Genomic DNA, 15,171 nt, shown 5'->3' with positions numbered 1-15,171 from the left:
ATATTTGACAAAATTTTATAAATCCCAATGGCAAATTTTTGTATCTGTTGATTATATTATAAAGATGTATATCACACAGTATACTTGATAAATCAAAACTCTTTAGTGCTTAGTATTTTGTTCACAAAACTAAAGGTTCTGATTTTTACAATTAGATGCCATCTGCTAATTTCAACTGCTTCTCATTGAGAAAATAAAATGAATAATGTAGTTTACAAATATAATTTTACTTCATTTGGAATATATCCACATTTGTATGTTGCCATGTGTAGCAAGCAACCTCTAAAACAGCCACCAATGATTTCCTCATCCTGGTATCCGTGCCCTTGCCTATCCCTTTCCCCTTGAGTGGGCTAGATTTACTGATTCACTACTAACAAATAAAATATTCGATTACAAAAATAAAAAAAACAAAAAAAACACTTGACTTCCATCTTTAGCATACTTTTGCTCACTTACTCTGAGAAAAGCCAGATGCCACGTTGTGAACTGCCTATGGAAGTGGCCCAGGTGCTAAGGAACTGACAGTGGTCTCTAGCCAAAAGCCAGCAAAGAACTGAGGCACTCAGTCCAACATCTTGCAAGGAAATGTATCCTGCCAACAACCACATGAATAAGCCTAGAAGCAGCAGATCCTTACCTAGTTGAGCCTTCATAGTTGACCACAGCCCTGCTCCAAGTTTGACTACAATCTCCTAAGAAACCTTGAGCCAGAGGCACCCATCAAAGCCGCACCATATTCCTAACCCTCAGAAACTGTGAGATAAAAAGCCACTAAGTTTTAAGGTAATTTGTTAGTGGTAATAGATAACTAATATACTATGCAACTTTATTACCTAATTATAACCTAAGCATTCACTTTCATTTAGCATACTGTATTTTTTTTTTTTAAGGTTTATTCATTTTTCAGAGACAGAGACAGAGCGTGAGGTGGGGAGCGGCAAAGAGAGAGGGAGACACAGTATCTGAACCAGGCTCCAGGCTCTGAGCTGTCAGCACAGAGCCCAACACGGGGCTCAAACTCACAGACTGTGAGATCATGACCTGAGCTGAAGTCGGACACTTAACCACCCAGGCACCGCTTAGTATACTGTATTTATTAAGCTCATCATAGAAAGTGTTAATTAATGGTTTAGTATAAACCAACAATAAAGGAAAGTATCTTAAAATTAGCCAAACCTATGTTGTTTGCCCATAGGCTTTTTTTTCATCATCAAGGGCTATTTCTTCCCTTTACAATAGGAGGCAGTAATGCACAAGAAATATTCAATGGCCCCCAGTACAGGAAGTTGTAATTAGTAAGACACTGCCAAGGAAGCAAAATTCTCTGGCCATTCACACCCTTTTATTCATTTTTTTATAAGGATATTGAAGCTTTGCATTGTAACTGGGAGTTAAAAAAGCCACCTGCAATGCAAACACTTGGAACAAAGACTAAAATTTCATAGTCAGGGGGAAAAATGTTTGATTAACTCTAAATGCAGAAAAAATGATGAAAATAGGTTTGTTTATCTTACATTTAAGAAAATTTGGATTATTATTCAACTGTGTGCCAATTCTTATGGAAAAAGACCTGTGAACATTTGACTTTGGTCATAAAATCATACGGGCCATCTTTGCAAAACTACTTAAAGCCTTCAATAATGCTTCCAAGAATCTCCCTTGCCTTTAATATTCAAGTAATTGTTTTCTTCAGCATCCTTGCAATTTATTAATTCCCTCACCAAACACTTACTGAATGTGTGTGGCTACTGTAATAGGTGCTAGGTAATTAGCAGTGAACATAAACCAAAATTCCTTCCTTTAGAGAGCCCTTATTATAAGCAGAATACCTGGTTTGCATCATTATCATTAGTAATTTACAATACCAACAACCGGTTAAGAATGACAGTGAGCCCCACAAACAAAATAATCTAAATAGGCAAAGAAAGAAACACACAGGTAATGAAGATATTTGCATTAGAAGTCCTTCAGTGAGTATTTTGTGTTGGGATGTCCTACGCACTTCTACACAACTCAGAGCTTCAGGGAAGGGATTCCTATAACTAAAAATGTAAAGTGTATTAAATTTTTCTAAAATCTCAATATCTAAAACCATGGTTTCATGATTTCAAGGCCAAATAACCTATCTACAAATCTAGCTGGATCATAAACAATAATGCTCTAGAAACTGTAACAATAGAATGTACAGATTGAAATGGAAATTTCTCTTCTACATGATTTACTAAATGCTACACTACTTGTATAGTTTAATTCATGCTACATCTGTCCTCTACTTTCTTAGCTGGTTCTTCATCCCTCTCCGAAGCCTGTGCTCCTCACCTAATTTCTCTTCATATTCACTTCCTACAAGATGGAAGTTAAATTCCTTCCACAGACAACTGAAATCTATTTCTAGATGAACTTTGGTCTCACAGTTATATGCCCATCCCTCATCTTCAACTGCAAGTGACTGCTGCCATTTCACACAATCTCAAGAAAATTTTACCTTTCAGTTATAATTCCCTTTTTCTCGTGGTATCAAGAGTTTTCCAACCTCACAGCCAAGTATCATGTTTGAGATTTCTCTCTCCCTTAGCAGCTAGAGCTATTCTGTTAACAAGTAATACAACAGAAAGGCTTTGAAGCTTCAGAGACTAATAGGAGTTCAAATGCATGCTCAGCCAATTTTTAAAAATGCACAACCTTGGGCAAATTATTTAACCTCTCTGTGTCCTGGCTCACATCAGAGGTCTGTTGTGAGGATAAAATTATATAATGAGATCTAGAAACTAGCATTTCTTCTGACAACCAAAACAAAACCCAGATGGCAAGTGTAGGTTCCAAGAAAAACAAAAAGTGATTTTAAATATAATGCAAACTATAATGTTGCTTAATTCTAAGCAATTTAATAATGAATATATATAATCCATTTGTTATCTGATACTTGGAACATTCTCCCCTTGGGTGGCACAGGTTTAGGGCAAGATTTACATTGCCTTGTCTACAATTTCAACCCCACTGTGTGAGTACTGTGAGCACTATTTACATAATCATAATACTGTAAATGTAGAATTTTTGCTTTTCAATATTTAGAATTATCTGATAAAGGATAGAAACTAATCACACCTTATGATTAGGTGGGAGCGCAAAGAGAGGGAGACACAGTATCTGAACAGGCTCCAGCTCTGAGCTGTCAGCACAGAGCCCACACGGGCTCAAACTCACAGACTGTGAGATCATGACTGAGCTGAAGTCGACACTTAACCAGAACAGAATGTAAATATTTTCATTCTTGACAATGTAAAAGAAATGGTATAGCAAAAGAAGCCAGGATATAGAGTAAAAGGATACTGTGTCCCTGTCTAAGGAAAAGATTCTATCTAAACGATCTGAGAGATTTATGTAAAACGGAAAGATCAAAGAATGTGAGCATATTAAAATTTTAAATCAAATTTTATTTTATAAAATAAGTTTATAAGACTTATAAAGTTTATAATAACTTTTTTTATAAAAAAGTTTTATAAGAATAAAACTTATAAAAAGTAAGAAGATACTTTAATCAGTTGTATCCACTCAATAAAAAATCCAACTCTACACAGTATTTAGAGTTAGGTGGGCAGCTATCAGCCAAATTAAAAAGAAAGACGGTTAGAAATCTCTGGAGAGTTCTCTGGAGAGCAGGCTGGGAGAAGGAAGACTTTTTATTTTCTGGTCTAAATACTGCTTTAAAAATAACAATAGTCCTTTTTTAGGTGGTAAAGATAGAAGTCTTCCATGAACACTATCATATGTTTAAGTGAAAGCAACATACTTTTAAAAAATATATGAAAGTACGTATGTATATGTGTTGTTTGTGTACCTTCTTCATGTATATAGACATAACAAAAATAAGAATGCATTATATTCTTCTATAATCAGTCTTTTTGACTTAGTATGTCAAACATTTTTTTATGTACTATAAATCAATAAGCAGGAAATGGTAAATGGATGGACAATTGAATAGAGACACCCCCCCCCCAATGTTGACAGTGATCTTTTTTGGTAATGATATTATCTTTATTTTCATCTTAATATTGTCTACTTTTGCAAAGAACTGAGCTAACAGCATCGAGCGTGCTTGGGATTCCCTCTCTCCTTTCTCTCTGCCTTTCCCCTGTGTGCTGTCTCTCCCAAATAAATAAATTTTAAAAATAAAAAAAAAAAACTTAATTAAAAAGAATCATGTTCTTGGTAGAAAATATAAATGAAGTAGCACAATTCCTGGCATAGAGCTCCCCTCATTCCCCTCACATCATTTCTTCCTTTGAACCATCTCTGGGACACAGTCCCTCCTTCTCCACCTCCACTACCACACCTATTTCAGGAGAGTTCACTCCAGTGCCTCATACCTGAAGTGATTTCAACAGCCTCTCAACCTGACGCTCCAGCTCTAATGACTCACTTATCTAATCTACCCAAGATAAAAATGTAGACCTAATGTTAAACCATCACTTTGTGCATGCCTGATCACTCCCCTACACTCACTTTCCACTGTCCCATATTTCTTCTCATGGTGGTCATTCCATAACCTGGTGTTCCTCTAACTCACAAGCCTTCGGTCCCTTTCCTCCTTGATGTACATAACATATCAGGCTTCAGCCACCTGCCCCTGCCCTATCTTGTGCTCTCCCAAACTGCTCCATCACTTTTTTGCTGGGAAAACCTAATAACCCATCTTTCAAACTTCAGCTCCACTTCCATCTTCCCCACAAAGTTTGCTCAGGTAATTTCATCTTTCTTCCTATAACTCCTACTTACCTCAGTCAGAACCACACAGCTTAGTACCATAAGCTTTTTGTGTCAGTCTTATCTCTCCAAATGGAACATAAATGCTTAGAAAGCAAGCTTGTGTCTTAATGCTTGTTCTGTCTCCCCTAGCACATAAGGCATATTTATCAGATAAAGAAACAAGCATGGATTACTTTAGTTTCACAATAATAGGTTTATTAATCTGATGTCAACTCAAACCATTGATAATTACTTCTCAAGAGACTGTGAAATGGTAGGTAAAGTGCAAGAGACATTAATTACAAGGTTACTAAGAAAATAGGTATCCCTTATTAACATGGTACTTTCATACTATCCCATATCATAAATGCATTTTTAGCTACCCAGGTAGAGCTGATCAGAAAAGGTAGCCACGTTATGCTTCCAAATGGCATAAATCTTTATTTATACCACTGATGTATAGGCCCTTTAAGATATACAAAGAACTTACTCTCCTTAGGAGTTACTGATATACAGTTTAGCTTCATAAACAGGGATCATAACCCTCATAGTGCCTGACAGAATGGCTTTTACACAGTAGGAAGCAAATGGGAAACTTACAGTTAACTCCTATCAAAATAAAATTCTCAACAAATGTTTTAAAATAGTCAGTGGATACCAAAAAATGGCTGGTACTTACACATCTCCAGGAAAGTCATTGTGTATCAATTTCCCATTTGCTATTATCTTAATAGCTATTATCGAAATTGAAATACTTCAGTCAGAAATAACTATAATATAAATGCAGGGTTGCAGGGAAATTGGAAATCATCAATGACTCATACAAACAAACATTAAATGTTAGGAACTCAAAAATCTTGATCACTCATTCAAATAGTAACTAAGTACCTATTCTGTGCCAGACTCCAGGCTGGTTCACATGGTACAATCCCTTGCTTTCACAGGATGAGGAAACCAAGACCCAAAAGAATAGAATTATTTATGCAATCACAGAGAAACTTCAGTGGCAAAGCAGGGTAAAAGCCTACGCATAATTCATCAGTTTTTGTTACAAATCACACTAATATATCTTGCTACTTTTAACATTTTCAAGTAACACATATTTTGATTAAAACATAGATTCATATCAGAAAAACCTACTAATCTAAAAATTAAATCCACAAAAATAACAGTTTAGACTTGCAAAACAGTTACAAAAAGCTAAAGACTAAGACTTGTGGTAAATGTGAGGCCTCGATCTAAACATCATTTTATTACTATATAACACTTTTGACTTCTAATGTCATGATTAAAAAATTAATTATGCAAAAATAACAGATTCACACAGTGTAGCGTCTTAAGTCCCTCCTGCCTTCTCTATAGCTTGCTGGAACCTAGTTCCACCTTCTCCCCACTAAGTCACTGTATTCTAGGTGTGGCACAATTTTGAACCAGCTTGCTTACCTGCAGATACCAGGACAACAGCTGTAAACAAACTCATCTCTTCATCACTAAGTTGGAGGGCATTTAGCTTCTCACTAAATTCAAACATAGAGTTTAGCAGATCCCCTGCTCCCATTGAGTGTAAATCATCGACACTATATTTCTTTCCACTTAAAAAGGTGACAGTACGCTCCTTTGCATCAAATAATGATGCAAACCGTACCATTAAAACCTGGAAAAAGAAAAAGACTTAAGTGTATTTGAAGGAGTACTAAGAAGTAATTCAGTATTCAAGTCAGTTAAGAAACATCCTACATATGGGGTGCCTGGGTGGCTCAGTTGATTAAGCATCCATCTTCGGCTCAGGTCATGATCTCACAGTTCGTGGGTTCGAAGCCCACATCGGGCCCTGTGCTGACAGCTCAGAGCCTGGAGCCTGCTTTGGATTCTGTGTCTCCCTCTCTCTCTGCCCCTCCCCAGCTCGCACTCTGTCTCTCTCTCTCAGAAATAAACAAACGTTAAAAAATAATTTTTTTTAATTAAAAAAACAGCCTACATATAAAAGAAGGTTGTAAAAGAAAAACCTAGCTTATTTTCACCCAAAACCATTTCCTTAAGGCAAATTCTCTACCAAAGCAATAAATATCCGAAAAAGCACATCAAAAAAATTCCAGCCACTAGTGGCAAAACACTTCAGTCCTGTGATACTCTGAAACTCTATTAATAAAAATTCTGAAATGCAAATACAAAATTAAAGTAGGCAATAATGCCAAGAAATCTGAAACTGGGCCTTGGCCAAAGGCATTAAACTTTTTAAACTACCAAGTATATCACATGGTACCTAAATCATAAGTAAAAAGAACAATATTTTAATGCAACACTTGGGGACATCAAAACACCAAATGCAGCCAAGGCAAATGTAGCAGATACACTCTAATTAGACTATTTCAAGAAACCATAACCCAAAGAGACAATACACAAAACTATAACAGAAGTGTTCCAGACACCAAGTCGTAATTCAAACCCAAAACAAATCAGTCAACAACTGCTTACCTACAGCACTCCCTCCCCTCCCCTATAGTAAATGGTGGCATCTATGCCACATACTTCTCTCAAAACCAGAGGAATACTGAACAAATACCTCCCCTTTGCAAATCCCCCCAAAGACCTGTTTTACTCAAGACAATCCAAAAGAGAATGAACCTTTTATGAAGATGGCTCTAATTCTATTTTTTTAAGTTTTTATTTATTTACTTTGAAAGAGAGAGCAAACAAGCAGGGGAGGGGCAGAGGGAAAGGGGGAGAGAGAGAATCCTAAGCAGGCTTTGCACCATCAGCACGGAGACCAACGTGGTGGGGCTCAAACCCACGAACCGTGAGATCATGACCTGAGCCAAAACCAAGAGTCAGGTGTTTAAGCCACTAAGCCACCCAAGCACCCCAAGACAGCTCTAACTCTAGAATACAGCAATCCCAAAACAAATCACAAGGTGGAAAGAACACTAGTCTTGGAGTCTGGGATCTGTGTTCTGGTCCTGTGTTAGGAATTTATTGGTAATCCAAGAAAAATCTCTTCACCTCTCTGAGCCATAGTCACCTAACCTCAAAAATGAGTAAACTGAACTTCATCACTGACATCCCTCTAAGATTCAGAGTTTAAATCTTAACTCTAATGTTTTCCAAAAATCCTAACCTAATGGTTTTACTTTTAAACTATACCATAGCTATTTTATTAATGAGTATGGCTCCTCCATTCCAGTCCAGGTGCCCCAGAAAATAGGACCTAAGGCAAAAGTTTATGTGGGGTGTGCACTATCCCATGTGAAAAGAGAACTGAGGAAAAAGGAAGTAAGACTAGGAAGGAAAAAAAGAAAATATCAGAGGATGTATTACTGAGCTGGCCACAACTCAATATCGTTAACAACTGACAGCTCAGTCTTATGGGACCAGCAGGGAAGAGACAAAATATATCCCCTGGGTCTCTTACCCACTAATTAGATTCAGCCCACTAGACACCACCTTCCCACCCACCACTCTACATTTTGGAATAATGCTTAGGGAAGCTCTGAGGAAGTCCTGAGGCTCTTCACACCTCGGCAGCACCGGGAAAGCCCTGAGGAAGACAGGTCAGAGGCATCTAACTCAGCACAAAGAAAGGCACTCTGTCCTACTCCAGTTGGCAACAGTGGCTGCCCCACGCCTGGGCAGAATACATCACAGCAAGAGAAACTGGAGTAGAAAAAGTAGCCACAGATGCTGGATGAGGCGGAGAGGGTATGAAATAGCACGTAAGACATGTTTCACCTATCCCCCAAATATTCTACGATCTCCTAAAAGAGAAAAACCACATCCTATTTACTCCTTGTATTCTGTGCTGAAACACCGGGCTAGGCTCGGAGTAGGTATCTAGTAACACTCTGCAGAACCTGCCTGCAGTCCACGCTTGAAAGTAATACTGGATGAAGTCTGTATTCCGGGAATACAGAGCAGTTTTATCTCAAGTCCTAAGAAACTCTGTATTTATTTCATCTCTTCCCAAGATCCTGAGATTGTTATTCTTTTGTTGGCACCTTCAGCCTCTAAACTATAAATACTTATTTAGAGAAGAATGAAAATGTCCGTGAGAATAAAATACCACCTACACCCTGCATCGATATTCCAGATAAATAAACCTACCTCAAAAGTCCCAGCCTTTAAAAGGTTGACCTGGTCATGCTGAGAGAGATCTCTGAATCCAGGAATACGCTTTGCGAACTCCACAACTTCTTTCACTGCTGGGGTGAAGCTCATTGAAAATTCCTCCCAGATTTCATGCCCAGATTTATGAGGATCCACATATGGAGACTTACTCATTGGACAAACCTAGTATGCACAAAACAGAAAACTTCTTCAATTGTGAGAGGTGGTAAAGAAACTTCAAAAGTAGCATCTCAATCTTTGGAAACCCCAATATGAAAAGAACTCTCAGACACAGGTGCTATCTACGAATATTAACATTTTCTCTTCTTGCTACTTGCCTTATGTGAGAAAGCCTCATGGCACCTGGTTTAAGTACCAATTAACTTATCATAAAAGAGGCAGCCTAAGCTATTTCAAAAAACCTTTTGCACAGGTTTAAAACTTTTTTCTGTAACACTGCTGCCACCTTATGCTGGTTTTATGATTTTCAAACAAATTCACACATACTTGATTGTCAATCCTACTCATTAGTGATAGCAGATAATATAATTACCATTTCTTAGATGAGGAAATGAGATTCTGAGCGGTTTAATGATTTATCTGAATACAGCTAGAAGTCACAGGCCTAGAACCCAAGCCCAACATTTACTTAATATTTCAAACTCACTTTTTTCTAAATCACACAATTACAATGTTACAATTTCAAAGAAGGGAAAATAGATGCCTCACTTTTTTAAAAAGGTCATTGACCATTTATTTCATAAACACTGCTATGACTACTGGCCCCCACTTGTTCAACTAGAAAACAATGATGAGAGATACAAAGGGCACCTTCTAAATAAGGATTGGTGAGGAAAAACTGGGAAGCCAAAGAGAAGAACACTAAAAAGATTATGATGGGAATGCAAGCTAGTGCAGCCATTCTGGAAAACAGTATGGAGATTCCTCAAAAAACTAAAAATAGAACTACCCTACGACCCAGCAATTGCACTACTAGGCGTTTATCCAAGGGATACAGGTGTGCTGTTTCGAAGGGACACATGCACCCCCATGTTTATAGCAGCACTATCAACAATAGCCAAAGTATGCAAAGAGCCCAAATGTCCATTGATGGATGAATGGATAAAGAAGATGTGGTATATATATACAACGGAGTATTACTCTGCAATCAAAAAGAATAAAATCTTGCCATTTGCAACTATGTGGATGGAACTGGAGGGTATTATGCTAAGTGAAGTTAGTCCGAGAAAGACAAAAATCATATGACTTCACTCATATGAGGACTTTAAGAGACAAAACAGATGAACATAAGGGAAGGGAAACAAAAATAATATAAAAACAGGGAGGGGGACAAAACAGAAGAGACTCATAGAGAACAAACTGAGGGTTACGGGAGGGGTTGTGGGAGGGGGGATGGGCTAAACAGGTAAAGGGCACTAAGAAATCTACTGAAATCATTGTTGCACTATATGGTAACTAATTTGGATGTAAATTTAAAAAAATAAAACGAGGTAAAATTTAAAAAATAGGAAAAAAATAAATAAAATAAAAAGATTATGAAATTCACTGCATACTCTATTAGTAACATCAGCCTTTAAATTTTTGCTAAATCCATAGGCAATCCAGGAATGGGATTATTCTATAACCATGGAGAACACCACAAAATTAGAACCTAAATGCTTACAGATGTTTCCCTCCTAAGGCAGCCCGTAAGTCTAATAAAATATAAGGTCACTTTTAAGATCCATGGAATCAAATACCTGCAAGTGACAAGAAAATTCTAACAAAAGAATTGGGGTAGAGTCAGCTATTTTGAAAATGAAAAAAGAAGACTTTAATTACCTGGATAGAAAATACCAAGCCTATATCAAAGGACCTAATGGTTTAAACTGGAAATGGTGTGGTACTTCTGTTTTTGATGAAATTTTGGCTGAATATAAATACTGTACTTTCATGTAAACTGTTGTATTTTATTAAAATAAAAAAAAACTTGAATTTTATAAATAACATTAAATCATCTCCTAAATAACACTAACTCATTTCCTAAGATAAAGTCTGAGAAAATCCATAGAAACCAGTGTATTAAATTAAAATATTCCTAAATTTTCAAACAGTAAAACACCTATCCATGTCCTATACTCAAAACTTTTTGCACTATAATGGTTAAAGAAAACTTCTTCCCTAAAAATCAAAGGATTACTGGGGCACCTAGATGGCTCAGTCGGTTAAGTGTCCGACTTCAGCTCAGGTCATGATTTCGCGGTTTGTGAGTTTGAGCCCCACATCGGGCTCCGTGCAGCTCAGAGCCTGGAGCCTGCTTTGAATTCTTTGTCTCCTTCTCTCTCTCTCCACCCCTCCCCTGCTCATGCTCTGTCTCTCTCTCCCTCTCAAAAATGAATAAACTTAGAAGAAAAAAATTTTTTTGAATAATAAAAAAAAAAAAATGAAATCAAAGGATTACTAACTTTAGCAAGCTAAATGATCTGCCCTTTGAGAAAATCCCAAAGCTAGTAGGGTAGTGATTAATCAGAATACTTAAATTTTGAAAGGTATTTCTAAGAATTAAAGGAACAATTCTAAGGGCACCTGGGTGGCTCAGTCGGTTGAGCTTCTGACTTTGGCTCAGGTCACGATCTTGAGATCCGGGAGTTCGAGCCTGGAGTTAGGCTCTGTGCTGACAGCTCGGAGCCTGAAGCCTGCTTTGGATTCTGTGTCTCCCTCTCTCTCTGCCCCACCCCTACTCACTCTCTCTCTCTCTCTCTCTCAAAAATAAATAAACATTAAAAATTTAAAAAAAAAGGGGGGCAATTCTACATGACCCACATTTTACATAAAATCCTAATCCCAATCCTCGTATCAAATCACATGCCTGTACCTAGTTCTGTGTGAAATTAGGTCATTCAACAAATGATGTTTATTAGAACTATTTGAACTAAAATACTACACAAAATTGATTGTATAAATCTCAGGTTCTCTGACACCACCCCTGCCCCTCAAGTTGATATATTCCCCCCAAAATAAAAGAAAACCTTCAAAGCTTTCCTTGATGCAAACAGGGCAAAAAAACAAACAAACAAACAAACAAACAAACAAACAGATTTCACTATACCAGATGCATTCTCCCTCCAGTGTTGCACAGGTAACTATTCTTGTTCTCATTCTGAGAAAATCCATCTATCGAAACTCTATCACATACTCGTTGAGTATAAGCATTGGAGAAGTTCATACAATGTCCATTTGCAATACAAATGGCATGCCCATTTGGGTAATGCATTATGTTCCTCCCTTTGTACTGTCCATTGAGGTGCTGTTGGCTCTCACTACATGGAAAATGACTGCTAAGCCCACTGCCACAATGGTCATGATTTAAATTATATTGCTCCATGCTCTTGGGAATCCGTTCTCTCTGAGGCTGCATGGTGTCTGCTGAGTTTTCTCGCTGCTCTTGATTATACATAAAGGTATCCTTGTGCGCTCTGGTCACCATGCCAATCACTTCATCCTTTGCAAAATCAGAAGAGGGAGAAGAGCTTTTGATGTTTTCTTGTTCCAGCTGGGGCTTGGGTCGCAGCTGTTCCTGGGCTGGTAAGGCTGTCTGTTCATGATGTTCTAATGTATCATTCTGCAAATGACCACTGAACTGGCTGTTCATCATGGTCTTCATCGCACTTTGCATTTCAATTAGCATCCTCTGTTTTTCGCGCTTAGGAATACGACCAAACCGAACAGCTATTGAAGAAAAAAATGTTTAAGGTCTATATTCTAAATAAGACCTGTTTATACAAAAGAATAGCACAAAACTGTCTCTAATAGCTATGGCCTCTAGTGATACAAGTAAAGAGTATCTGTATGTCTCTGGCCCAAATTATTCTAAACTTGCTGGTTATGTTTTTGATACACCATAAGAAATAGAGGGGAAATTTTGTCCATTTTTCTCCCAAAACAAAGCTAAGAGAAGATCTACTAGGTCCTGGGTATTTTATAAGCAATCTAAGAAATCTGAAATTAACTAATGAAAATCACATTGAAGCAGTCAGCATTACTATACAGCACCTATTAATAAGGCTGAAGGCTCTGTTTTTAAGAAGGCACATGGGATTCGGCTACCCACAGACATTAATGTTAATGAAACCTAGTAGGTACAAGCATTCCTTGAACACCTGACCTTTGTCAATTCATTCTGTAATCCTATTCTCAAGACCCAACTATTAAATGGTTTGTTCTCCTTTTCCAGCTTCTTAAAAAAGAAAATCTTTAAAAAAAATTTTTTTAATTAAAAAAACACAATCAAGAGAAAGGCAGTTATTGAAAACTTGGACTTTAATTGAAATCAATAAAATAAATAAAAATTAAATAATGCATCCTCCATTATTTTAGAGGTGAGTCTTAAAATGTGTCGTGTCTCCAACATTCCTATCCCTGAGGAGTAGAACATAAAAGCTTTCTAGTCTAATATTTATACAGAGATAATAAAAATCCAATATATCCACCCGGCAAGAAAGCCTTCCTAATCTAATTGTAGCCTCTGACATTATTGCTATAGTGGACAGTTTTATCATGTTCAACGCTCTACCTCTACTCCCTCCTTCACAAATGATTGCCATTTTTATTCTTTTGAGGAAATCACAATATCCACCAACTTTGCATTAATATTTCCAGTAATATAAAAAAAAATTTTAGGCAAATTAAATCCAAAACATCAATTGCTGAAATCCATTACTCACAAAGCTCTTTATTACAAACAGTATTTGTGTAATGTATTAGAGTAACCTAAGGGATTGCTTAAGTGACCCTTCCCTAGATAAATATCAGGTTCATTCTTTGCAATTCTTAATTAATCCTACTAAACTAGTCCCTCGGAAAACCTCATACTCTTCTGTTATGTTACTTAGAACTGAATGAGACTGTCCAAACATGATTTCCCTAAGCATAAGAGTCAAATTTCCCAGTGATGTTATCCACAGAAAATACTAATAATCCTGAAAATTAACTTTTATTTTTTATGGGAATGGATCATGCCAGAATTTAGCAACCACCTCCACTCCAGACCCTACTGTTTCTTTCAATTTTGCATCTCCTTTCAATATATTCAGACCTGTCCCTAAAAGCACATTATCATCTTAGGGCTGAGAAAGTCATAGAGATAATTCACATAGGAGAAATGGGTTCCTCAGAAATGCTAAAAAATCAAGGAGAAAGAGCCAAGGATTCCTATACCAAGAAAAACGAATTCTTTTTTAGGAAAAAAGTATTCAAACTGTATACAAAAAAGTCTTTTATAAGAAGCCCCAAAAAGAGAGCCAAAAGCTGTTTCCAGGGTGATAATGCTAAAATTTGACTTTAACGAATTTGGCATCTTACAAGGTATCAAAATGTGTTTTTCTAAAATCTGCTTCACTCTAAGCACAAGAAGGCCACTGGTAACTGGCCTACAGGTCTGGTTTATGCTGAGGAGTAAAAAGCCTAGCTCCATATGTTTTAAGAAGAGCACTCATTAAAGTGGGAACATACCATCTCTCGACATTCCAACAGACAGACACTTCTTGAAGCGACACTGCTGACATCTGTTTCTATTCATTCTCATTATAGAACAGTTTTCATTCTTCAGGCACTTCTTGTACTGGATGTTTTGCTGAATGCTTCTCCGAAAGAAACCCTAAGAACAAAGGAGATGTATTCATTCATTTAAAAACATCCAGATGGGCTCCTTGTAAGCACACCCTCTCACAACTAACAAGCATTTCACTAGCTACCTGGGAAATAATTTGCGCTTAGAACACAGGGGTATAGAACACTGACACACAGAATTTAACTGGATTCTTACTGGTATTAGTAAGCACCTATGCCTACTAGCCCAATAAAACTCTTCTGCTCCTTCCCTTTGGAGAACCTTGGAGCTTGCCAAGCACCTCTTTACTACACTTCATACTGTTACCAGCCCCTGCCACAAACCACATTTTCCAGCCCAAACTTCAATTACATACAAATCCCAAAACTCTTAAAACATGAATGACTGATTTTTAAAGAGTTGACAGAGAAATGTGTTCCACAGGTGTAATTCCCTCACTAGAACCAAGGATTACATTAGTAGAGCTGGGTCTTTCCTGGATCATTACCTGATGACACCAGCAAAGTCTACTTACAAGTGCCGGATATTTCTGGCAACTTGTTAGCAATAGGTAAGTGTGACACCACACCACCCACAGAGCAACTAATGATCCAAGGAAAGACCGTTCCCAGCTCTATGGCTACAAATAACTATCTTTACTACACAAACAGTTTAAGCACATGCTCTGTGATAGGTCTTCCAAGATCTCCAGC

The 15,171-nt window shown here is 37.3% G+C and overlaps 1 protein-coding gene across 2 annotated transcripts in view; it reads right to left on the bottom strand.

The window, feature by feature from the left end:
• The window catches only part of NR1D2 (nuclear receptor subfamily 1 group D member 2), a 29,549-nt gene that overhangs the window by 3,543 nt on the left and 10,835 nt on the right, over positions 1 to 15,171 (bottom strand). The window contains exons 4-8 of one of the 2 annotated variants that reach the window (XM_053221521.1): positions 14,362 to 14,506; positions 11,960 to 12,579; positions 8,848 to 9,033; positions 6,193 to 6,403; positions 460 to 595 (exon numbers count right to left, since the gene is read on the bottom strand). In XM_053221521.1, the coding sequence (XP_053077496.1) occupies positions 460 to 595; positions 6,193 to 6,403; positions 8,848 to 9,033; positions 11,960 to 12,579; positions 14,362 to 14,506 (1,298 nt within the window). The remainder of the gene's footprint in view (positions 1 to 459; positions 596 to 6,192; positions 6,404 to 8,847; positions 9,034 to 11,959; positions 12,580 to 14,361; positions 14,507 to 15,171) is intronic. The other variant, XM_027040951.2, reaches the window with a different exon arrangement.

The sequence above is a fragment of the Acinonyx jubatus genome, chromosome C2 (assembly GCF_027475565.1).
Source record: "Acinonyx jubatus isolate Ajub_Pintada_27869175 chromosome C2, VMU_Ajub_asm_v1.0, whole genome shotgun sequence".
NCBI classification, from domain to species: domain Eukaryota; kingdom Metazoa; phylum Chordata; class Mammalia; order Carnivora; family Felidae; genus Acinonyx; species Acinonyx jubatus.
The sequence above is the reverse complement of the archived record's forward strand: the minus strand, read 5'-3'. Positions and strand labels throughout refer to the sequence as shown.